Raw genomic sequence first — 27326 nt, forward strand, 5'->3', positions numbered from 1 at the left:
AGGAATACCACTTTCACCATGTCCACCAGTCAATGCAGCACTGAAGCACACATTGTTCAGTATACTTTCTTTAGTCTACAGAATTCCATCCCTACTATGAAAGGATTAATTGGTTGTGTTGGCCCCCCTAGGCCAAAAGTTCCCAGGCCTCCCCTGTGGCAAGCTCTGCATTTTACTTGAGCTTTTGAACTCCATATATTGCTAGGGAGAATCCACTACAAGGAGCAAGGCATAGACATAATTTACTGGATAAAATACAGGTGATATTAGCAGATTAGGTGAAAAGCCGTATCAGAGCCATGCTGGTTGGGAAAGAAGGTCTCCCAGTCAAGTTGGAAATAGCAGTAAAACCCCTCTGGAGCATCAATCATTGCCCTCTCTACCCAAAATGGAGTAGTCAACTATTGGTGGAGTTCTTTTTGCATGTATTTACCCCTTATTTACTTCTACTAGCATTGTCATTGATCTGTGCAGTGCCTGGAGGCTTGCATACAGTGTACACTGAACTCATTGTTGTAGAATTGTCCTATTCACACAGAATACAGCGGTTATGGCTCTGGTGTGCTCCGTGCACCATCTGTGGGCATGTCATCTTCCCGCCTTGCTCTCCGCACTTGCTGATCATGCTCCCTCTTCCGGAGTCTCTCCTTTTGCTTCTCCATTTTCTCATTGGCTTTCCGGAGCTTCTCAACTGTCACTCTCATATCTTTGATCTTTTTTTTAATGAGCGTTCTGTCTAGAGAATTTACTCCAAGGGTCTAGAGAGAAAGATAAGATGATATATGATCATGAAGGAACATAACAATAGGAAGTCAGAAAATCCATCCTTTTCCAATGTGCTGTCAAGGCTGTATGTTCTGATCACAATATTAGAAGTATAAACTGGAATATGTAAAGTGTTTTAGAAACACATTGCAATGTCTTTCAGGACAATGGTTAATTTCAGTTCATTATAAGGCTTTGCAACAGCCAATACTGTCTACAACATAGCCATTTATATCAACCTCTGAAAGTAACTTGGGTCTTTACCTATTACCCGCATCACCACTATGACTACATGGATTAGTAATAATACAGTTGTGATTAAAACCTTGGATTGCGAGCATAATTTGCTTGTAATCCAAAGCACTCATAGCAAAGCGAATTTCCCCATAAGAAATAATGGAAACTCATTCAGTTTATAGTCTATATACAAAGATTATAGCAATGTGATAGGTTGTGTAACCATAAAATGTCAATCCACAATATGAAGCCTTCCCAAGGGGATTAGAAGCAAAATCTAGCAGAGCTACAGAATATAAGAGAGATGAGAGGCGCCTCTAAGTGTAGCAATATGGTTACATTTAATGAAGGTTCAACATTTAGCAACTCACATTGTTGATGATTAAAATAGGCACACCTAAAAGCTGTCCACATAGACCATCTTCTGAACCACCGACTCTCACCACTGTCAGTCTGCAATCGTGACCGGGAAGAATAGCCTGCAGTAGAGTGATCTGAAAGTGAGGCTTTGAATCACTCCTGGAGTGCAGCGGGGAAGGGATGATGAAGATGGCTGTGCAGAGGATGGTCTATGTGGACAGCTTTACCCCAGATGCCTGCATTCTTAGATGTGCCTGTTTTAATCATCAACCATGTGAGTTGCTAAATATTGAACCTTCGTTAAATGTAACCATATTGCTACACTTTAGAGTCTCCTCTCTTCTTTTTTATACATGACGCTACTTGTATATCAAGACATCGCTTGAAAGTCAAAATTTATTTTAAAAAATTAGCTTGTCTTGCAAAGCGCTCTCCAAGGTTTTACTGTATTATGTTTCCTGAACCTTTCCTGTTTTCTCTGAGTGCCGGTTCACACTAGGGCGACCTGTGAGGCGACCTGGTCGCCTCAGGTCGCCTCCCATAGGGAAGCTTCGGACCCGTTCTAATAGGAGCGACACAAGTCGCTCCGATCTAGAAAAAGGGTCCGGAGCTTCTTTGGGGCGACCCGGAGGCGACCGCCATAGACTTCAATGTTATGAAGTCCGTGGCGGCCGCTCCGAGGTAGCGGCGCGCTGCTCGCACCGCGACCTCGGAGGTCGCGGTGCGAGGTAGCGTCGCTGCAATGTGAACCGGCGCTTAGGTAGACCAGCCCGCATGTTAGACACAACCAGAGTTCCCATGCTTTATATTAGTTTCAGTTTTACCTTTGTTCTGTAAAAACATTTTTTTTTTTAGTTTTTGCGTTGTAAGGCTTTTACTCCAAAATACTTTTTCCCCTTTAAACAAAATTCTAAAAACATCCTTTGTAACCTGACAGCCTGACATAAACTACATTTGATGCCACTCAGTCTTTTTGGTGAATTGACACTATCTGTGAATCTTGTTGAGCCAGCAAGTTGCTATACTGTATACAAAAACCAGGTCTCAGGAGGTATATCTGCTGAATAAACCAACATTTGAGATAAAACACTAGCAGTTTTGAACCAACTTGACACAAGAAAGTGGATCTATGCATAAAGAAAATAGTAATGATTACATTTTCACTAGATTTTTTATGTCTTAAAGTTGAATTCCAGGCTCATATGAAACAAATAAAGAGCTTCTAACCCCTGATAGTACTCCAATATTGATATGACAGGGGCACCCCACCAGCCATTAATTTACATGGGAAACCCTTTAGGAATTAAATTAATAAATAACTTTTTTTTTAGATTGTTCATAATAGGGGTCACATAACTTTTTTCGTTTTGCGGCAACATGGATTGGACTGGGGAAGGGGGGGGTGGGCAACAATTTGTCACATGTTCTGTGACACTTGCATGGCCTGAGAAAGAATGCCTAAAAAAGCTAAGCATAGGTCACAGGATATGTGACCTGCTCTGGCTTAGCCTTATCCCCCACCCAGGTCGTAGTGACATAGCCAGTTAGGGGATTTCCCACACATCATGCCGAGTGGAGACGTGGCCTACTTACATAGAAGAAAAGGAGCATAGACAGTGTGGTGTCAACAGTGCAGAGGCTCTATGAGCCCTCACATCGTAGCCACCACCAACAAGGAACTATTGGTGAATGTCAGGTTGCACAAGTATTTTATTTATAAGATTTTAGACCTAGTAATTATGAGAAAGGGTATATTCTTTGAGTTTAGTAACACTTTAATAAGTGGAGATAGAGTGGGGAAAATTATTTTTTGATCCCCTGCAGATTTTGTAAGTTTGCCCACTTACAAAGAAATGAAGGGTCTACAATTGGTATTTTAAGTGTATTTTAAATAATAGAGACATATTATCAACCAAAAATACAGAAAAAAAAAAAACACAATGCAAATGTTATAAATTGAGTTACAGTTCAGTGAGTAAAATAGGTATTTGATCTCCTACCAACCAACAATAATTCTGGCTACCACAGACTGGCTACGGTATGTGCACATGTGGTACACAGATTAAGTGCTCCTAACGACAACTCGTTATGTGTATAAATTTAAGATACCTGTTCACAGACTCTCTTTCTTCTAATGAAACCTCACCCTCATTGGCAAGACCAAAAAGCTGTCAAAGGACATCAGGCACAAGATTGTAGACCTGTACAAGGCTAGAATGGGCAAGAACAACTGATGGAGCGATTATTCACAAATGGAAGAAATGCAAAATAACCATCAATCGCCCTCGGTCTGAAGCTCCATGCAGGATTTCGCCTCATGGGGTCAGATTAGACCAAAATTGAGCTCTTTGGCATTAACTCGACTCACCGTGTTTGGAGGAGGAAAAATGCCGACTATGACAATAAGAACACCATCCCTACAGTAAAATAAGGAGGTGGAAACATTATGCTTTGGGGCTGTTTCTCTGCTAAAGGTACAGGCCATCTTTGCCGCACTGAGAGGCCAATGGACAGGGTCGTGAATTGTAAAATCTTGGATGAAAACCTTCTTCCCTCAGCTAGAACACTGAAGATGGGTCATGGATGGGTCTTCCAGCATGACAATCACCCAAAACATGCCACCACGGCAACAAATGAGTGGCTCAAGAAGTGACCTAGCCAGTCTGCAGACCTTACTCCTATAGAAAATGTATGGGGGGAGGTGAAACTTCGAGTTGCCAAGCAACAGCCAAGAAACCTTAAGGATTTAGATAAGATCTGTAAAGAAGAGTGGACCAAAATCCCTCCTGAGATCTGTGCAAACCTGGTAACCAACTACAGGAAACATCTTACCTCTGTGCTTGCCAACAAAGGTTTCGCCACCATGTACTAAGTCATGTTTTGCTTGGGGATCAAATACTTATTTTACTCACTGAACTGCAACTAAATTTATAACATTTGTATCATGTCTTTTTCCGGGATTTTTGGTTGATATTCTGTCTCTATGATTTAAAATACACCTATGTTAAAAATTATATATAGACCCTTAATTTTTTTTGTAAGTGGGCAAACTTACAAAATCTGCATGGGGATCAAATATTTATTTTCCCCACTGTATGTATGCATAAAAAAATTATTAAATGTACACTAATGTCCAAAATTGTGGACACATTTGAAAAATGTAGGAGTTGTCTAATTCAGAGTGATATATTTACTCTATAAAGTGCTGTAACTCATCATGTTACATATCATTTTATTCCAAAATGAATGCCAAATACACATTTTTTATAACAAGTAATATAATATTTCAAAGGTAATTATACAACCTTTTATGTACCAAAATCCCAATATCTGGTTGGATAGCCTTCAGACACAATAACAGCTTTCTGGCACAGAATGTAATTTGCTTTTAAGTTCTTATAGTGTAATATAATGATTCCAGCACTTTTTCATAGATTCTATGAGTTCTCATTTGTCTTTTGGTATTAGTTTTCAACTCCACGCTTCAGACTTGTCCAGAGGTTTCAGTGGGGTTTAGGTCTAGACTTTTTTCTTGGTCAGTCAATGACATTATTATGATGTATGAAAACCTCTCCTTTTCAGTTTCAGTATGACATGGAGGAGGGGTCTCCAAGCTTTCTAAACTAAGGCTCTAAGCTGAAGAAAAAAGATTTTTTGGTTGTAATATTGGAGGTAAAAACAAGAATTGTGCATTCACTGTGAAAACTGCAGTGTCACAAGCAGCATTGTTACACAAACCGTTATACCAGTGGTCTCCACACTGCGGCCCGGGGGCCAGATGTGCCCCTTTGCTAGCGTTTATCCGGCCCTTGGACACTATTCCTCTCACTGACAGCAAAAATGGGACACTATTCCTCCCCCTATTATCAAAAATGGGGTACCGTTTACTTCAACTGACACCAAGACAATTTCTACCCCCACTGGCCACAGTCTGGCCCCCCTAACGTCTGAAGGACAGTAAACAGGCTCTTTGTTTATAAAGTTTGAGACCCCTGAGTTATACGATGTAACAGTACTAATAGTTAGGGATGCACGGATATATCGGCCGCCAAAAAATATCAGCCAAAAATAGAGCGTTTTGCCGAAGCAAAAAAAGGTGTTGAAAATGGCTGCCGAAAATAGGGTTATTGGTGATGATAAAGGGTGAAAACAGGGTTATCGATAATGGCCAAAAATGAATTCATATTCATTTAAATTCATGATAACATTTAAAAAGCTGAATACAATTATATATATAAATATATATATATTTTTTAAAACTGTCCATTTTGGTTTCAGTTTTCAGCCAAGTGCATCCAGAATTTTTGGTTTCGATACCGTAATTTTCATTTTGGTGCACCACTATTAATAGTCTTTACTGTGTTTTCATAATGAGTACTGAGAACTAGCTGGTATTATAAGGTCATGGTAAGCCTTGTGGAGTCAAAGTACAATGGTGATTTCATATGCCATATTGGGATTCCAGAAACAAAATTATGAATTTACTGTGTGGGTTCATAATTAGTACTGCGATGCCATTTTTCACAGCATTGTAATATGGGACAATACTAAAAACGTAATAATCATTGTTGCTACGTTTCTGATGGTATTCTTAATACTATTAATTCACATTTATTCTGATTTGGATTCGGACCAGAACAGTCCTCAGATATATCTACTGCCTTCCCAATTGGTGAGATTAATGTGCGCACATCGGATAAACCAAACTCTGACACTCAGTTCAGCCATTAGTTCATTCTATTTTAATTGTTCCTCTTTTGTCCTTATAAAGACTGAGGAAAAGCCATTACAGGAAATAGTCATATATAATACGTATAAGCTAGCGATTGGATGATTGGAGTATCTATGTGTCTATGTCTTCCTTCCAACACATGACGAGGTCTTATTTTGGGTGTTGTCTCCCTGTTCAAGCGCCATCTTGCTTCTCCGAAAGGAGGTGATCTAATTGCACTTTGAGTAAGGTAGCAAATCTCAGCAGTAACATATATACATATATTGTGTAAAAGAAAAGGGCGCTGGTCTGTGATAAGCTGCTCCCAGATAAAAAATAATGTATGGTGTGTGATAGATGGTGCGCTTTATCAAAATGGTGATGTGCAATAAATGTGCAAAAAACTCACATATGCAAATTCAAAATGGAACAAAGTATTATGATGCAAAAATGTGATAAAACAAAGTCCCGGACACAACGTGTCTGTATGTTGGAATAACTTCCAGTGATATAAATGATGACAGATGGTGATGAACTCAAATGGTGACTTAAATTCCCTCCACCTGTTTGAATTCCTCCTTACCGGACGGAATAAAAGTAAGTGCTCTCCTTTGCAAAATCCAACAATCCCTGTGCTCAAACCAAAATTAGTGCTCTCCACCGTGCATGCAAGGTAGCCCGCTGGGCCTCTTACCAGATAGGTATGGATAACGCACACTGCCACAATACTCTCAGAAGAGTGTACCTCTTTATCCAGATGATAATGACAGCCACTTGGTGAGAATAACCGGAAGGATCGTTTCACTCCTGTGAATACTTGGACAGGACTTCTGTCACTTTTCCTCCAAACCTGACTGTTTTCTTTGGCGGAGAACTCAAAAAACCATGAGTTTCAGTCATTGTATCCTTGCAAAAGATCAGACATCGACTTTATGGACAGCAAATACAGCTATTAACCGAACAAGAAAACACAGCTCACGTGCCAAACTCCAAAACGCTGTAGCAGTTATAGAGGAAGTAGGAACTGCACGGTGGAGAGCACTAATTTTGGTTTGAGCACAGGGATTGTTGGATTTTGCAAAGGAGAGCACTTACTTTTATTCCGTCCGGTAAGGAGGAATTCCAACAGGTGGAGGGAATTTAAGTCACCATTTGAGTTCATCACCATCTGTCATCATTTATATCACTGGAAGTTATTCCAACATACAGACACGTTGTGTCCGGGACTTTGTTTTATCACATTTTTGCATCATAATACTTTGTTCCATTTTGAATTTGCATATGTGAGTTTTTTGCACATTTATTGCACATCACCATTTTGATAAAGCGCACCATCTATCACACACCATATATACATATATACATGAGGTATGCACCATAAGGTGAAATAGGCATTTCACTAATATAACCAGTATTACATCCATTACAATTCTTGTTGAGTTACATTGAGAGTTGAGTAATAGTAGTATTGGGTATTATTTTAAAGCAATTTACACATATTTTACAATCTGTGAATTCCTTCAAATCCAAAAAATGTGTTACCTTGAGCTTGCTGCTGTCCAGCTGGAGAAGTTGTTCTCCATTGATATTGTGCGCTGTGAATTCAGTTATACAGTGTTGTAAGTTAAGACTCATTAGCCAGTTAGTCACTTGCTGTGTGCTCCACTCAAACGGACTACGGGGACTGTGTCTGGGAGACTGGCCATCATCAAGGATCTATAAGGAAGAATTGGCAATAAACTTAGGGATTTTCTGATATCCTGGAAAGTTTTGATGGACTTACTTATAATAATGCTCTACAAGATATAATAAAGGAGTTGAGCCTGACATGAGAAGAAAAATACATACAGTATGTTAATTACCAGAAAGATTGAGAATAGACATTAAAATGGATGATGGGTGCTTATGCTGGACATAAGAGTTGATGGCAGTAGATGGAAGTATACTGGACAATAGGATGGAGCGGAATGTTGGACACTAGAGACGATGATGATACAGTGTGCTGAATATTAGAGTCGATGTTGGCATAGTATGCTGGACATTACACCGGATAATGCAGCAGTATGGTTGGATATTAAAGTTGAAAATGGAACAGTGCACTGGACATTAGTTTGGATAATAGAGCTGTATGCTGGGATGAATGATGCAGCAGTATGCTGGACATAGGAGCAGATAATGGTGCAGTATGCTGGATCTTATAGTGGAAGATGAAGCACCATGTTGAACTTTAAAATGAATGATGGTGCTGTTTTTTTGTTACAAACCCCGAAGTCACTCTCGCCAACTTGCTGAAGGTACTTTAAGTATATGGTGCATTATCTTACTTTAAGATTAATGTACATAAATCTGAAATGCTTAACATTACTTTCAGTTTCAAACATGTTTAGGCCCTGCGTTCCTCCTTTTCATTCCCTTGGGCATCCTTTTATCTTACTTACCTGGGGATAAAAATTTTTCCAACTTCCCACCCATGCTGTGGGTAATCACAGATGATCTTCGTCAATGGCATAACAATCGCACACTTGACTAGGTAGAAACGCAATCCTTAAAATGAACAATATGCCCCGGTTGTTATACCTTTTTCAGACCTTGTCTGTCTTAATTCCTTCATCCTTCTTGAAATTTGTTTGCAGTATATTTATACGCTTGTGTGGGTGCAAACACACCCCAGATTGTCCCATTTCTACCTGGCCTTAAGCCCCGTACACACGCAACGATTATCGGCCGACCGATCGTCCGACTTTTGTCCAAGTTGTGTTTTGTTGGTTGGAATGTGCCTAGACTGCACACGAATTTTCTCGGCCAACAAAATTCTACTTCAGAAGTGATGTCATGTGTTGGTTTGTTTTCTTTGTGTTTTTTTTTCACTGAGCATGCCCAGACTTGCTCATCAGATTTTTCCCTGTTGAAATCTGTACTGACTGCACGAAAATCGGCCGTTGTGTTGACGGCCAACAAAAATTTTATAGTCTTCACACCAGATTTTTTTCGGCCGAAAAGTCGGAGTTGGTTGTCGGAAGCATCATACTAACAAGCCGAAAATCGGCAGATCGGACGTTGGCCAAAAATTCCCTGCCAATTTTCCACGCGTGTGTACGGGGCTTTACCTAAAATATATGGGAGAATGGCCTTTCCTAATCAACTTTGCTACTATCGGGCAGTTCACCTAGCCAGAGTACTTGCATGGTGCAGAGACTTGGGTTATAAACAGTAGCTCGAAATCGAACAGTCATGCACTGATATACATCTCCACTGTTTACCGTGGATAAACTCTAATCTTTTGGGGTCCCTTAAACATCCTCTCCTCATTGGACTGACCCTGAGGGTTGTGCAACACAGCTCACAGTTTCATACACAGGGGAAAGGGAATTCCCAGTTACTGCCAGTTTTCAGTAACCCAGCCTGTATACCAGCATTGTGGAAGCAAGAGTCCCCCACTATACTTTCAATGTGGCTGGGTAACGTGGCAGAGATCCACTCTATGGAAAGTATTACTGCAGTCCTTATATACCTGTTCTGAGGACTATGGCTTGGACCTTGCAGCGGAGGGATAGGGTTCCACTTCCACAAAATAGTTTCCCTCCCTCTCTCCTCTCTCCTAGCACATCCTCTTTACCCCCTCCCCCCCCCCCCAATTTTATACAATTATTTTTTTTTCTTCTTTTTCTCTCTTCATCTCCCCTCCCTCCTTTTTCTGTTCTCCCCTTTTTTCTTCCTGGCTTAGTCAATTATTCGTTCCTTTAGAGCTCCCAGATATGGGGTTCCAGTTCTTGTTGTGTTTCTATCTAATGAGAAAATTGCTTGGACGGGGAACTATGGGTCTTTCCAGTTGCTGTTGTTTAAGCCATTGGTTACATTGGGATACCTACTACGTGCTTTTTTTCTGATAATGTACTTGTTCTGTTAGGCAGTCATTGTGGCTTGCCATATACCTGGTATTTCGTATCCCTATATCTTATGTCCTGTCTGTGTGTAACTTCTATAAATAAAGAATTAAAAAAAAAATTAAAAAAAAAAATGATGGATTAGTATGCTAAACATTAGTGTGGATGATGGAGCAGAATGCTGGACATAAGGGTAGAGGACAGAGCAGTATGCTGCACATTGAAGTGGATAATGGAGCTCAACAGGATAATGGAGCTCAACAGTGAACATTACATTACAAAGATGATGGAGTTGCATGCTGTCTATAAGAGTGGATGACAGTGTAGAATTGAGGGAACATTAGAGTGGATGATGTAGCTGCATGCTGGGCATTAGATTGGATGACGGATCAGTATGCTGAGCATTACAGTATACTTAATAAGGGAGCAGTATGCTGGACATTAGAGTGGAGATATAGTATATAGTATATACTGTACAGTGGACACTAGGATAGATGGTGGAGCTGTGAAGTGGACATATGGATAGGTGGTGGAGCTGTACGCTGGACATAAGAGAGGAAAATGGTGCAGTATGTTGGAAGATGTGGAAGATAAAGAAGTATGCTAGACTTATTATAAATGGATGATGGAGCTGTATGCTGGACATTAGAGTGCATGATAGTTACATAGTTACATAGTTAGTGAGGTTGAAAAAAGACATCAGTCCATCCAGTTCAACCTATGATGTGTGTGTGTTTGCTTTTAACCGTACATTGTGTACCCCTGTATGTTGTGGTTTCCAAGGTGCCCATCTAATAGTTTTTTGAAACTATCAATGCTCCCAGCTGATACCACTGCTTGTGGAAGAGAATTCCACATCCTTATCGCTCTTACAGTGAAGAACCCCTTACGCATTTTAAGGTTAAACCGCCTTTCCTCTAGTTTTAGTGAATGGCCACGTGTCTTATTGTATCTCCTCTCTCTGAATAGTTTGTTCCTTATGCTAGGGTCGCCAGTACAGTATTTGTACATTGATATCATATCCCCCCTCAATCGTCTCTTCTCCAGAGAGAATAAGTTCAGTGCTTGTAGTCTTTACTCATAGCTGATGTCCTCCATTCCCCTAATTATTTTTGTTGCCCTTCTCTGGACTCTTTCCAATTCCAGCACATCCTTCCTGAGGACCGGTGCCCAGAACTGGACAGCATACTCCAGATGTGGCCGGACCAGAGTCTTGTAGAGAGGGAGAATAATCTCTTTATTTCTGGAGTGAATCCCCTTTTTTATACATCCCAGTATTCTGTTGGCTTTGCTTGCAGCGGCTTGGCATTGCATGCCACTGCCAAGCCTGTTGTCTACTAGTACCCCCATGTCCTTTTCCATCCTAGACTCACCCAGAGGTTCCCCCCCTAGTGAGTAGCTTGCTTTCTGGTTTCTGGCACCCAAGTGCAATACTTTACATTTTTTAACATTAAACCTCATCTGCCATGTAGTTGCCCACCCCGTTATTTTGTTCAGGTCCACTTGTAAGGTTTCCACATCCTGCATAGAAGATATTGGCATGCTTAGTTTAGTATCATCCACAAATACTGAGATTGTACTCGATATCCCCTCCTCTAGATCATTTATGAATAAATTAAACATGGAGCTGTATGACAGACATTAGAGTGGATGATGGAGCAGGGTGTTGGACAACAGCATGAATGATTTAGCAGTATCCTGGGCATAGGAATAGAAGATGGAGCAGTATGCTGGCCATTGGAGTGGATAATGGAACTCTCTAATAGACATTACAAAGATGATTGAGCTGTATGCTGGATATAAGAGTGGGTTATGATGCCGTATGGAGGACATTAGAATAGATCAGGGGTCTTCAAACTATGGCCCTCCAGTTGTTCAAGAACTACAATTCCCATCATGCCTTGTCATGTCTGTGCGTGTCAGAGTTTTACAATGCCTCATGGGATGTGTAGTTCTGCAACAGCTGGAGGGCCGTAGTTTGAGGATCCCTGGAATAGATGATGGAGCTGTATGGTGAACATTAGTATGTTAATAGAGCAGTATGCTGGAATTTAGAGTAAATGATGGAGCAGTATGCTGATCATTAAGAGTGTATAGTGGAGCAGTATGCCAGACATTAAAATGGATAAAGAAGCAGTATAGTAGACATTAAGCTGGACAATGGAACAGTAGGCTGGACATTAGAATAGATGATGGAGGAGGATGCTGGACCTTAAAATGGCTGATGGATTTGTATGCTGAACATGCATGATAGAGCATTATAGTAGGACATTGGGTAGGATGTTGGAACAATACGCTGGACATTATAGTGGAAGATGGAGCAGCATATTGGATATTACAGTAGATGATGGAGCAGTATATTGAATATTACAGTAGATGATGGAGCAGTATGATGGACATTACAGTAGATGATGGAAGCGTATGCTGGACTTTATAGTAGATGATGGAGCAGTATGCTGGACATTACAGTAGATGATGGAGCAGTATGTTGGATATTACAGTAGATGATGGTGCATTATGTTAGACATTACAGTAGATGATGGTGCAGTATGTTAGACATCAGAAGGGATGATGGAACAGTATGCTGAATATTAGTGTTGAAGATAGAGCTCCATAGTGGACATTAGAGGAGATGGTGGAGATGCACGCTGGGCAAAAGAGTGAATAATATAACAATTGTTAATATCGCAACGGATGGGGGGAATAAACAAAATAATGCCTGCTAAGTCAAGGTGAGTGGCTAGAAAAGAGTACATAGTGCTGAAGAGTACCAAGGATCATGTAACTAAATCAAAATACAACCAAGCAAAATATGAACTCATAAATTATGTATCACTAAAATAAGTATTTATTGATAAACCCTAATAAGTAACACAATAACCAACCTGAAACCTGAAAAATAACGAATAACGATTAATCACATACATACAACAAGCCAACAGCAGAAGAATAATATATTAGTATTTATCAACAGAGCAGTCATTCCATGCACTGGGTTACAATGTGAGGACTTCTTGAAACATTTTAGTATAATGGGCGCTTACACCACATTCCACCCAGCAACACTGCAAAGACCAACACCAGCAAGAGAGGTGGGGGAGTGCAAAGCATAGGAATACATGCTGTAGGTGATATAAAAGATAGAAAAACATTGAGGAAAAAAAAAAAAAAGACTCACCTCATCATCTATCATATCCAGGCTCTTTATAGTTTGCAGCAAAGAAATAGTGAGGAAAAATGATCATTCAAAAAAAAAGAAGAGGAAATAAATGTACATGAATTAACAATCAGGCAACTTGGCTGTTTGTTATCAGCCAATCAAAGTATGGAGGCAAATTAAAAAGGTAAAATGTCCCCTGTGGGACTTCTTTTAATCAGATTAATTTTACTGAGAAAGGTACAAACGTGCCCTTTCAGCATTTTGTAATACAGATATTTAAGTGATTATACAGAGAAAAAGATAAGACAAAAAAGTCTAGCACATCATTTGTAAGGTAATAGTCTTCCCCCTTGACTCCTAGGTTAGAGATGTGATATAAAGAGCATTTTGTTTGTTACATTTCTCTGTGTGACCTTGAGGGCTCATTCACACATGAGGTTCGGGGTGGTAAAACCTCAGAGTTGAGCTGCGAAGCGGTCGGGGGTGTACACATGCAGTGGCCTTGATGCTTTGCAGCAGCAGGAATGACACCCCGTGTCACTTTTGGAGGGTATAACACCTCCTGCTTAAGGCCCATTGAATGGAGCCACTTTGCAAGTGCCCCACAACCACACACAATGTATGCAGTTGCTGCATGCTAGTGCACTGATCAAGGTGTTAAAGTAGGTGGAGAGGGGCTGATACAATGCCTCCTCACCATCTGTAAAATGCTCTCAGAAGAGCAATCCGAACCGTTGCCGTGAATAAGCACTTGAAGTATTTTAGACTATACAACAATTCCAATTATCTAGTATACTTTTCTTAACAAGATACTGTACATTAAGACCTGTTAAATACAGACATCTATTTGGACTATATCTGAGATACAATATACAGTATCTAACAAAAAATAGCACACCCCCTCACATTTTTGTAAATATTCTCTTACATCTTTTCATGTGACAACACTGAAGAAATGTCACTTTGCTACAATGTAAAGTAGTAATTGTACAGTTTGTATAACAGTGTAAATTTGCTATCCCCTCAAAATCACTCAACACACAGTGAGTACACCCCTAAGTGAAAATGTTCAAACTGGACCCAATTAGCTATCCCCCCCCCCCTAGTGTCATGTGACTCGTTAGTGTTACAATGTCTCAGGTGTAAATAGGGAGTGGGTGTGTTAGATTTGGTGTTCTTGCTCTCTCTCTTATACTGATCACTTCAAGTTCAACATGGCACCTCATGGCAAAGAACTCTCTGAGGATCTGAAAAAAAGAATTGTTGCTCTACATAAAGATGGCCTAGGCTAAAAGAAGATTGCCATGACTCTGAAACTGAGCTGCAGCGCGGTGGCCAAGACCATACAGCAGTTTAACAGGACAGATTTCACTCAGAACAGGCCTCACCATGGTTGACCAAAGAAGTTGTGTGCGTTTGCTTAGCGTCATATCCAGAGGTTGTCTTTGGGAAATAGACGTATGAGTGCTGCCAGCATTGCTGCAGACGTTGAAGGGGTGGGGGGTCCGCCTGTCAGTGCTCAGACCATACGCCGCACACTGCATCAAATTGGTCTGCAAGGCTGTCGTCCCAGAAGGAAGCCTCTTCTAAAGATGATGCACAAGAAAGCCTGCAAACAGTTTGCTGAAGACAAGCAGACTAAGGACATGGATTACTAGAACCATTCCTGTGGTCTGACGAGACTAAGATAAACTTATTTGGTTTAGATTGTGTCAAGCGTGTGTGGCGGCAATCAGGTGAGGAGTACAAGCATGGTGGTGGAAGTGTCATGGTCTGGGGTTGCATGAGTGCTGTTGCCACTGGGGAGCTACAGTTCATTGAAGGATCCATGAATGCCAACATGCACTGTGACATAATGAAGCAAAGCATGATCCCCTCCCTTCTGAGACTGGCCCATAGGACAGAAATTCTAAAATGATAACGACCCCAAACTCACCTCCAAGATGAGAAGCTGAGGGTAAAGGTGATGGACTGGCCAAGCATGTCTCCAGGCCTAAACCCTATTGAGCATCTGTGGGGCATTGAAGGTGGAGGAGCGCAAGGTCTCTAACATCCACCAGCTCTGTGATGTTGTCATGGAGGAGTGGAAGAGGTCTCCAGTGGCAACCTGTGAAGCTCTGGTGAACTCCATGCCCAAGAGGGTTAGAGCAGTACTGGAAAATAATGGTGGCCACACAAAATATTGATACTTTGGGCCCAATTTAGACATTTTTACTTAGGGGTGTACTCACTTTTGTTGCCAGCGGTTTAGACATTAATGGCTGTGTGTTGGGTTATTTTGAGGGGACAGCAAATTTACACTGTTATACAAGCTGTACACTCACTACTTTACATTGTAGCAAAGTGTAATTTCTTCAGTGTTTTCACATGAAAAGATATAATAAAATATTTACAAAAATGTGAGGGGTGTACTCACTTTTGGGAGATACTGTACATTACAATCCAAAATGCATGTATCTTGTTCCATGGTGAATCCCCCAATCAGAGGCCCCCTATATGTTCCCAAAGATCTGGGGAATGATCTATAGCTGGCATGGGAGACAGTGACTCTTTATTTGGAGTTTGTCATATCCAACCACCAGAGATTAACACCCCGCTAATAATGGCGCATTGCACTTTACATTAAATATTCAAACTATTATTTAAAGCCCTAATGAAGAGGACACACAGTACTTAAACCCCCAAAACCCATCGGATAGATTGCAATAATCAGATAAGGCATCTGAATAAGAACCATTCATCCAAATTTTCCTGACTAAGGCTTTACCCCTTTGGATTGGAGTAAAAGTCTTGCTTTTTGCTGTACCGTACTAACAGTAATCTTTCGTAAGAGAAGTATGCAGCCTCGCACTGTTTATTTCTCTTTCTGAAAATAGTAGCATCCTGTCCGTCATGCTGAGGATTTTACAACTATATTTTCTGAGTCACTGACTAGAAAAGCGAGAATTAAATCAGAAATCTTCTTCTGCACGTCATGAGGCCAGATGATCAGCAATGATCATTTTACCAACAAATGACTCTCCTTGTCAGAGTTTCTATAAGAAATTATGGGGCCCCATACAACTTGACTGACAGGGCCCCCAACTTCACCCCACACAGTGAAAGGAACTTTAAATATCTTAATATACATGCATAGTAGTCCTTCCAGCCCTTGCTCCCAGCAAATAAATACATGTTCCCTGGCCTTCATCAGTACAGTAGTAGGGGACTGTTCACTCATTTTTGGGATCAGAAGTAATCCTCCATGCCACGGATCCCAACAGTTAAAATAAAATTCTGGCCTGCCTCTGTGGATTGGCATAGCCATAGAAGAAGAGGCCCACAACTTTAATTTAACAGCCCCTTCTCTGTCCCCAGCCCCTACTGCTGAACTGATGGGGCCCAGGGAACTTTTTTTTAACCGCTGGAAGCTGTGCTTGTGTCTAAAAGTATCTAAAGAGTCCCCACTCTGCCCCCATGTCCCCTTCTAAACTGATGAGTCCTGGGCCTGGTACAGGAGGGCTAGCTTTGCCCCCCTATCAGTAGCCCTGCCCTTTGTATCCCCCTGATGGCCTCCATTCCCTGGGCACTTATACTGTACAAGATGCACAAGGAGTATATCCAAATATATTCTAGCCCTATTCAGCCACTGTGTGAAGGATCCACAATGATGACTGATCTCTGTTCACAGATCTAGTTACTGATCACAAAATGTTCAATCCAGGATACTCAATTTTAATCAGTGGTCATTTTTGGACTGAATAAACCTGGGGAAATAGTCCTGTTACCGTGGATCAGTACAGGGGAAAATGTACAGTAGTTGGGACACTTGCTGTGAAAATAAATATGTATTAGTCTCACTAGAATTTTGTTTTTTCCTCCTGTGTATCCAAACAGGTTGAGCTTGACGGACCCTATATAACCTTTCTAGCAACAGTATACAATGAAGCAGCACATTTATATTGTAGTAATAGCATGCAATAATGTTACTGGAAACAGCGACCACATACCTCATCAGATGACAGCGCTAGAGAATGAGAGCGCTCTGCCAACTTTGGTTCCGCAACAAGACCACTCAGGTCTGCGGAACTGGTGCTGCTGGGGCTGAACTCATCGCTCAATGTGACATTCTGCAAATACAAACACAAGGGAACCGCATTACAGTCCAGTTCATAATACAATAAAAACATAACTTTTTTCTTTCTTGCTAGTAAAAGTCCAAATTGCAGCCCCCAGGTTGACATATAACCCTAAACATTTCTCTGCATTCCCCAGCCTCTGTAATAATTGTAAGAAGTCTTTCATGAACACTATTTCACATCAGAATTCAAGTTAGAGAGTATTTTATAATTTAATTTAATCCTTCATTATAGCCTTCTGTCAAGGTCTTACATTGCCCTGCTGTTGGCAGCCATCTTGGACATGTGCAGACTGCTGCCTCTTATAGACTCTGATTGCATCATCACTTGCCTGCTGCCGGGCATCACACAGTGATGATGCTGCACACCTGACTATATCTATCACCTGATGGGTTGCAGTCCTTGTGTTTATGCTCCAAGTTGCATCTCTGCTAGCAGTCTTCTGTTTCCCGTGTTCCTCTGTGTATGACCTGGCTTGGCTGATGACTCTCCTGTCTCTCGACCCCGGCATCAGCAGAAAACCCGGCATCAGCAGACTACCCTCTTGTGGACTTGATCCCGGCTTAGACGACTACCTGCTTCTGAACTTGACCCCGGCTTGTTCCTGCTCCCACTTCCTCATTCTTGCTGTGGGTTTATTGTTGTTTGCTCCAATAAACTGCTTTATTTTAACTGCATCCCCATGTGGTCTGATTTCCTGGCACCCTGACCGTACACAAGATGCAGGTGCTCCTACGCTCATTATGCTGGTTACCAGGCTCGATCAATAAGATCGCCTTTTGGGTCATTTTCGCTCAGGCATTGCAGACATTACTTGCACGCACTTCGCTCCTGGAGCGGCTAGGCCGGTGGTTCCTTCTGTTGTTGCATCTGCTGCTGCTCCTGTTGCCGCTTCTGCTCCTGCAGTTGCAGCTGGAGTAGCTGTTACCAGTGAATGACTGGTTCAGCTCCCCTCCCGCAGCGATATGGGGGTGAACCGAGTCAGTGTCATGGCTTCCAAAACCAAGTGGGCATTTATTATGAGATGGTTCTTCAGGCGTTTCCTTCTGACAGGTCCAAAGTGGGCTTCCTAATCTCATTGCTCTTGGACAAGGCCTTGGCCTGGGCGAATCCCTCATGGGAGAATGATAATCCTGTGATACTCGATTACGCGAGTTTTATTGCCTCCTTTCATAGGGTTTTCGATGTGCCTGCTCGCTCTGCCTCTGCTGCTAAGCTGCTCCTGTCCATTCAACAGGATATATGAACCGTTGCTGAATATGCCATCGAATCTTGTAACCTGGCAGCTGAGGTTGGCTGCAATAATGAGGCTCTGGTGGCTTTCTTCTCTCATGGTCTCTCCGATGCATTGAAGGACGAGATTGCGGCCAAGCATTTCCCTGACGAGCTTGAGGCTCTCATTTCCTTCCTGATTTTGATCGATACAAGGCTCAGGAAGAGACCATCATTTAGGTAGTAAAAAACAAAACTGTGGCGCTAAGACCCTTAATGAATGACAGTCCCACTTGAGGATGTGTAAAAAGCAATAAAAAAGCAGTCCATGTGTGTCCGTCTCCACATAAAGAAGTAATTCTCGAGCAGAAAACCACCACCAGAAAGCACTCCAACACCAGTACTTCTTACCAAAAGTGATTGATCTCCATCACAGAGATCAAAAGTAGCGCATAACTGGAAATCATGAAGGCTTCTCCAATGCAGTCTTAGTAAGCTCTCGATGTGGTATGTTATGCAAAGAAAAAGAGGGACATCACATAGCGCAGACCGCTTTAAAAGGATTTATTCTTAAATAGAAGAATGGTACTCACAAAGAAAGTACTACATCTCGCATGTAATACATGGGCACCGAGACCTCCCAGATGTCCTTAGGGCGTCCCAGCGGTGGACCACCGAATCTATGGCCGTCCTGTCTCCTCCACGGATCATAGTACGCGCCACCCAGCACGCCACCCGACGTACGTTTCGTCCGATTGGACGTCGTCATGGGGTGTGGCTACAGGGTGCGCCAGTGCTTTCTATAGCGGAGGAGAGAACCGCCCACCGGAACTGAGTGGCCGGAAGTGAGGTATGCGCTCCACACGACCGGAACCACCACTCTGACCGGAAGAGGAAGGGAGAGGAGGGTAACATAATGGGGAAATAGAAGGAAAAATCCCTTCGCAAAACCCCACACTGCGATGCCTCCCCCATCCTTCTAATGAGCAATGTACTATAAATGGGATCAACCAAAAAAGGGCATTACCCCATATGCCATATCAGATATACAGATACCCAATATATCATACCACGGCCCGAGGAGAGACAGCGCCATCTATCGGTGCTCCTAGTGTGGAACACCCAAGGTACAAGGAGGTCTCAAAAAAAACATAAAAATACATACATCAATTAATAACAACATAAGATATTAAAAAACATGCATTAAAATGCTACATAATAAAACAAATCCAGGAATATTGTACACATTGAATAAAACTATCAAATATTGCACAGCAAATACCAAGGAGAGGGAGGGGAACGCCAATCTAGGAATTATTAATATGGGCATTTAGATCCCATTCGATATTGAGACCCAAGGGGGTATAAGATTTGAGTCTATATATCCAGCTCGTTTCGAGCTTGGAAACCCCTCTCGTTAGATTGCTTCCTCTCCAATGTCCTGAAAATTTGTCTATCCCCAAAAACAAAGTGCCACTAGGATCCCTATTGTGGCACTCATCATAGTGCCTAGAAAGGCTGTGTTTGGGGAAGCCATTGACTATGTTGGCCACATGCTCCTTGAGCCTCACATGAAGCTTCCGGATAGTGCGGCCAACATAGTCAAGGCCGCATGGACATCTCACCAGGTAAACCACATACCTGGTGGTACAGGATATAAACGGTTTAATCTTAAAGTCCTGTCCAGAACCAGACTTAAAGGTGTCAACTCGTCTCTTCTTCACCACATTAAGCTGACAGATAGTGCACCTCCTGCATTTATAAAAGCCTCCCATTTGTTGAAAAAAAGAGACCTTTTTTGGGGGATCCCTAATGTTGGGGGCAATCTGCAACCTTAAGGGAGGGACACCCCTATAGATTACCTGAGGCTGGGGAGGTAAGAGGGGGCCCAACACTGAATCATTCCGCAGAATGTGCCAATGGCGCCGAAGAATAGTTTTCACTGAGAAATGTTGAGTGGAGTACGAAGAGAGGAATGCAAAATCAAAAGGACATTTTAAGTCCCTCTGTTTAGGCTGAAGAAGATCCTCTCTCGCTCTCGAATCAGCTTTTAACAAGGCCTGACTCAAAAGAGACTCGTCGTACCCCTTCTCAAGAAATCTCTCTTTAAGGACAGAGGCCTCCTGCAAAAAATCTTCATGACGCGAACAATTACGCTTCAGTCGTAGGAACTGACTGACAGGAACGGACTCCAACCACGACTTGTGATGACAACTCGTGGTATCTATGAATCCGTTCCTGTCAGTTGGTTTAAAGAAAGTAGAGGTAACAATCTGCCCTTCCTCTATACGGATCCTAAGATCCAAAAAATGAATCTCGCTCGCGCTTGATTCATAGGTCAGACTGATGCCCCTATCATTGTTGTTCAGGGTTCCCATGAATTCAACCAGGGAATCACCCGTGCCGTCCCATAGGAAGAGGATGTCGTCGATGTACCGACGCCAGAGCACAAGCTCTGGCCTAGGTACACCCCAGACGACATCCTCTTCCCATTTGGCCATGAACAGGTTGGCCATACTGGGCGCGAATTTCGCGCCCATGGCCACTCCCCTGTTCTGTAGATAATAAGTGCCATTATACCAGAAGTAATTTCGGGACATTGCATAGTCCAGAAGAGAAATAATGAAATCTCTCTGGAAACTCAACAAGCTTTCTAACCTCAGATAATGAGACACCGCCTCTCTGCCATGTTGGTGTGAAATTATGGTATACAGGGATGAAACATCCGCTGTTACCAAAATATAATTATCCTGCCAGGTGACATTGCCCAACTCATTAATCACCTGCATGGAATCTCGTAAATACGAGGGCATTTTTACCACCACAGGCTGTAGGAAATGATCGATATATTTGCCCACCCGGGAGGTAACGGAATCAATACCGCTAACTATAGGTCTCCCGGGTGGGTAAATAGGATCCTTATGTATTTTGGGCAAAAAATACATAACGGGTACTCTGGGGGCAGAGGGCACCAGAAAAGCCTTCTCTTTTTTGGTGAGAAGCTTCCTATCAAACCCCTCATTCACCAGGGCAATCAGTTCCTTTTTATATTTGGCGGTAGGGTCACCCCTCAGGGGAATATAAGTATCCCTGTCTGATAGCAACCTTAGCATCTCTGCGTCATAGGCGGCGGTGTCCATAATAACAATCCCGCCGCCCTTGTCCGCAGGCCTCACTATGATATCCCTCCGCTCCTTTAGAGACTTAAGTCCCCTATTGAAAGCGGAGTGCATCTCACATTTATTCAACCGAAGTTGATCAATGTCCTTAGCAACCAGATCTCTAAATACAGCCACCGCCGGTGCCACCCCACCCGGGGGGTTGAACGTGGAGGCATTGGAGAAACTGGTGCTTTTAATACCCATATTGTATTCGGTTTTAGATGTGGAAGGGTTCACAGTGAAGTGTCTCTTAATGTTGATCTTTCTTACAAACTTCTGAAGGTCTATGAATGTGTCAAACTTATCCAGCTGTTTCGGGGGTGCATATTCGCGCCCAGTATGGCCAACCTGTTCATGGCCAAATGGGAAGAGGATGTCGTCTGGGGTGTACCTAGGCCAGAGCTTGTGCTCTGGCGTCGGTACATCGACGACATCCTCTTCCTATGGGACGGCACGGGTGATTCCCTGGTTGAATTCATGGGAACCCTGAACAACAATGATAGGGGCATCAGTCTGACCTATGAATCAAGCGCGAGCGAGATTCATTTTTTGGATCTTAGGATCCGTATAGAGGAAGGGCAGATTGTTACCTCTACTTTCTTTAAACCAACTGACAGGAACGGATTCATAGATACCACGAGTTGTCATCACAAGTCGTGGTTGGAGTCCGTTCCTGTCAGTCAGTTCCTACGACTGAAGCGTAATTGTTCGCGTCATGAAGATTTTTTGCAGGAGGCCTCTGTCCTTAAAGAGAGATTTCTTGAGAAGGGGTACGACGAGTCTCTTTTGAGTCAGGCCTTGTTAAAAGCTGATTCGAGAGCGAGAGAGGATCTTCTTCAGCCTAAACAGAGGGACTTAAAATGTCCTTTTGATTTTGCATTCCTCTCTTCGTACTCCACTCAACATTTCTCAGTGAAAACTATTCTTCGGCGCCATTGGCACATTCTGCGGAATGATTCAGTGTTGGGCCCCCTCTTACCTCCCCAGCCTCAGGTAATCTATAGGGGTGTCCCTCCCTTAAGGTTGCAGATTGCCCCCAACATTAGGGATCCCCCAAAAAAGGTCTCTTTTTTTCAACAAATGGGAGGCTTTTATAAATGCAGGAGGTGCACTATCTGTCAGCTTAATGTGGTGAAGAAGAGACGAGTTGACACCTTTAAGTCTGGTTCTGGACAGGACTTTAAGATTAAACCGTTTATATCCTGTACCACCAGGTATGTGGTTTACCTGGTGAGATGTCCATGCGGCCTTGACTATGTTGGCCGCACTATCCGGGAGCTTCATGTGAGGCTCAAGGAGCATGTGGCCAACATAGTCAATGGCTTCCCCAAACACAGCCTTTCTAGGCACTATGATGAGTGCCACAATAGGGATCCTAGTGGCACTTTGTGTTTGGGGATAGACAAATTTTCAGGACATTGGAGAGGAAGCAATCTAACGAGAGGGGTTTCCAAGCTCGAAACGAGCTGGATATATAGACTCAAATCTTATACCCCCTTGGGTCTCAATATCGAATGGGATCTAAATGCCCATATTAATAATTCCTAGATTGGCGTTCCCCTCCCTCTCCTTGGTATTTGCTGTGCAATATTTGATAGTTTTATTCAATGTGTACAATATTTCTGGATTTGTTTTATTATGTAGCATTTTAATGCATGTTTTTTAATATCTTATGTTGTTATTAATTGATGTATGTATTTTTATGTTTTTTTTGAGACCTCCTTGTACCTTGGGTGTTCCACACTAGGAGCACCGATAGATGGCGCTGTCTCTCCTCGGGCCGTGGTATGATATATTGGGTATCTGTATATCTGATATGGCATATGGGGTAATGCCCTTTTTTGGTTGATCCCATTTATAGTACATTGCTCATTAGAAGGATGGGGGAGGCATCGCAGTGTGGGGTTTTGCGAAGGGATTTTTCCTTCTATTTCCCCATTATGTTACCCTCCTCTCCCTTCCTCTTCCGGTCAGAGTGGTGGTTCCGGTCGTGTGGAGCGCATACCTCACTTCCGGCCACTCAGTTCCGGTGGGCGGTTCTCTCCTCCGCTATAGAAAGCACTGGCGCACCCTGTAGCCACACCCCATGACGACGTCCAATCGGACGAAACGTACGTCGGGTGGCGTGCTGGGTGGTGCGTGCTACGATCCGTGGAGGAGACAGGACGGCCATAGATTCGGTGGTCCACCGCTGGGACGCCCTAAGGACATCTGGGAGGTCTCGGTGCCCATGTATTACATGCGAGATGTAGTACTTTCTTTGTGAGTACCATTCTTCTATTTAAGAATAAAGCCTTTTAAAGCGGTCTGCGCTATGTGATGTCCCTCTTTTTCTTTGCATAACATACCACATCGAGAGCTTACTAAGACTGCATTGGAGAAGCCTTCATGATTTCCAGTTATGCGCTACTTTTGATCTCTGTGATGGAGATCAATCACTTTTGGTAAGAAGTACTGGTGTTGGAGTGCTTTCTGGTGGTGGTTTTCTGCTCGAGAATTACTTCTTTATGTGGAGACGGACACACATGGACTGCTTTTTTATTGCTTTTTACACATCCTCAAGTGGGACTGTCATTCATTAAGGGTCTTAGCGCCACAGTTTTGTTTTTTATTTCTTTTAATCTGCTACATTTCAGATTAGTGTGGCTGCTGTACCCACTACTGTATATTTGCTGTTTTTACAGTTTTTTACCTTAATGCGCAGCAATTTCATGTTTTTTGTCTATCATTTAGGTAGTGCCTGCGAAAACCTCCTACCAGATTGGCTCCTACGTTTTCTTTCCCACCCATTCCTCCTTCACTTCCCACGCCTCCTTGGGGATGATGCGTCTGGCTGTGAACCAATGCAGCTGGGGTTCACTCGCCTTTCCGAGGCTGAGGGGGCCTTTAGGAGGATGGAGGGCCAGTGCCTGTATTGCAGTCTTGGTGGGCATTTCCTAAAATCTTGTCCGACCTGTTCGAGAAACACTTGCACCTAAGGTCCTGTCGCGGGGCAGATCTTGGGTGGAATTTCCTCGTCCCTGGTTTCAAGTTTTTAAAGATAAACCACTAATCACAGTTTTCCTCTCTTGGGCAGCAGGTTCAGTGGTTACTCAGGCATTGGTAGACTATGGTGCTGGCGGTTATTTTATTGACATTCGGTTTACTACTGCGAATTCCATACTTTTGCAGCCTCGTGTTTCTCCACTATTTATCAAGGCGATTGATGGCAGACCCCTGCAATCGGCACAAGTTACCCACACGACTGTTCCGGTTGATATGGTGATAAGGGCTGTTCACAGGGAGTCGACCTGTTTCCGGGTTATTTCGTCCCAACACTACTCTGTTGTTTTTGGGTACCCTTGGCTTCAGAAACACAATCTGACTTGGTCTCCACAGTGTGGCGCTGTTTGTATCTATGGGCCTGTTAAGGTACTTTGTACCCCCTCGGATGGTACTCTTCGTCCTCATCATCCGTACGATTGTGCCATAGGCATGCAACCTGGTGCCATTCTCCCTCATGGCAGAGTTTATCATCTCTCGGTTGCGGAGAATAAGGCCATGGAGGAGTACGTTGTGGATGCGCTTGCCTGGGGGCACACTCGCAAGTCCACTTCTCCCGCTGGTGCCAGTTTCTTCTTCATAAAGAAAAAGGGCGGTGAGTTGAGACCTTGCATTGAATATAGGAGCCTCAATCGCATCACTGTCAAGAATGCATACCTGATTCCATTGATTATTGAATTGCTCGACCGCCTCAGGGGAGCAATGGTCTTTACCAAGCTTGACCTAAGGTCCGCATATAACCTCGTAAGGATCGCAGAGGGCGACGAGTGGAAGACCGCGTTTATTACCAGAACTGGCCATTACGAATCTCTGGTGATGCTCTTTGGCTTGTGCAATGCTCCCACTGTCTTCCAGGAGTTCATCCTGGTGGATGCATCTGAGATGGAAGTAGATGCCCTCCTGTCTCAGCGTCGGACACCTGATGGACCCTTACTTCCTTGTGGGTTCTACTCCAAGAAGCTGTCTTCAGCTGCATGCAATTATGATACTGTAGACAGAGAGCTCTTGGCAATTATCCTGGCTCTCAAAGAGTGGAGACACTTGCTCGAAGGTTTTGTGGTTCCAGTTCTCAGTCTCACCGATCTGACGTATCTCTCAGAGGCCAAGAGGCTCACACCCCATCAGGCAAGATGGGCCTTATTCTTGTCTCGTTTTAACTATGTGGTCTCCAATTTGCTTGGCTCCAAAAATGTTAGGGCTGATGCCTTGTCTTGCCAGTATTCTGAGTTGTCCAGGGAGGACTCCGTGCCGACCCCAGTCATACCTTCAGATCATATCCTGTCTTCCATCCGCACCAACTTAACCTCTCCTCTTGGAGAACAGATTTTGGCTGCCCAACCCGATGCTCCCACCGAGAGACCTGCTGGCATATGTTTTGTACCCGAGGGGTTGCAGATCAGACTGTTGCGAGTGTACCACAATTCCAAGACTGCCAATCATTCTGGTAAGAACCAGATGTCCAGGGCTATTTCCAGTCAGTTCTGGTGGCCATCTCTCCACACTGATGTTGCTGCATATGTGGTTGCTTGTTTGGTCTGTGCCCAGAACAAATCTCCTCGGCACCTTCCCTTGGGCCTACTGCATCCCAATCCTGTCCCTGGTCTCACCTGGTAATGGATTGTATTGTGAAACTCCCCACGTCTCGAGGTTGCACAGTTATCCTCATGGTTGTCGACCAGTTCTCCAAAATGTGCCACAGTGTTCAGTTTAAGCGGCTGCCTACCGCTCAGGAGCTTGCCTCGGTGTTTGCCAGGGAGGTCTTCCATGTACACTGGTTGCCTCAGGAGATTGTCTCGGACCGTGGGAGCCAGTTTGTCTCCAGGTTCTGGCGCGCCTTTTACTCCTAGTTGGGTATTCGACTCTCCTTCTCCTTTGCCTACCATCTGCAGTCCAATGGTGCCGCCGAGTGTTCAAACCAAGCTCTGGAGCAATTTCTGGAGACGTTTATCTGCTTCTTGTACCAGGTCGGGGAGAGAGTGTGGTTGTCGACTCGTAATCCGGCACCCCATTTTGTTGGGCCTTTTTGCATCCTTCATAAGGTGAACCCAGTGGCTTATGCCCTTGGTCTTCCCCCTGGCATGCGTATTTTCAATGTCTTTCAGGTGTCACTTTTAAATCCACTTGTTTGCAATCTCTATACTTCTTCACTTCCTTGCCCCATTCCTGTGGGCAATCATGAGGAGTACGAGGTTAGCAGTATCTAGCATACTCATCTGTTCTGAGGTCAGGTTCAATACATGGTGCACTGGAAGGGTTATGGTCCTGAGGAGCACTCCTGGGTTCCCTCTGCTGATGTTCATGCTCTGCCCTTTTCTGCACTTTCCATGCTCGCTTTCCTCAGAAACCGTTTTTTGCTTCGCAGAGGAGGGGCTGTTGAGGGGAGGGTGCTGTCAAGGTCTTAACTTGCTCTCCTGTTGGCAGCCATCTTGGACATGTGCAGACTGCTGCCTCTTATAGACTCTGATTGCATTATCACTTGCCTGCTTCCTGGATGTCGCACAGTGATGATGCTGCACACCTGACTATATCTATCACCTGATGGGTTGCAGTCCTTGACCTTGTGTTTGTGCTGCAAGGTGCATCTCCTCTAGCTGTCTTCTGTTCTCCCTGTTAATCCTTGTATAACCTGGCTTGGCTGACAACACTCCTGGTTCTTGACCCCACATCAGCAGACTA

General features: G+C 43.3%; 1 protein-coding gene across 5 annotated transcripts in view; it reads right to left on the reverse strand.

The window, feature by feature from the left end:
* Window positions 1–257: 257 nt before the first annotated feature.
* The window catches only part of PPP1R9A (protein phosphatase 1 regulatory subunit 9A), a 375255-nt gene continuing 348186 nt past the window's right edge, over window positions 258–27326 (reverse strand). For 4 of the 5 annotated variants that reach the window (XM_082259085.1, XM_082259083.1, XM_082259084.1 and 1 more), the window contains 4 exons: window positions 17107–17226; window positions 13136–13159; window positions 7616–7789; window positions 258–758 (listed from right to left, as the gene is read on the reverse strand). In XM_082259085.1, coding sequence (XP_082115211.1) covers window positions 549–758; window positions 7616–7789; window positions 13136–13159; window positions 17107–17226 — 528 coding nt within the window. In that variant the 3' untranslated portion in view covers window positions 258–548. The remainder of the gene's footprint in view (window positions 759–7615; window positions 7790–13135; window positions 13160–17106; window positions 17227–27326) is intronic. The other variant, XM_082259086.1, reaches the window with a different exon arrangement.

Source organism: Pelophylax lessonae (genome assembly GCF_965119305.1).
Source record: "Pelophylax lessonae genome assembly, chromosome: 5".
NCBI classification, from domain to species: Eukaryota; Metazoa; Chordata; class Amphibia; order Anura; family Ranidae; genus Pelophylax; species Pelophylax lessonae.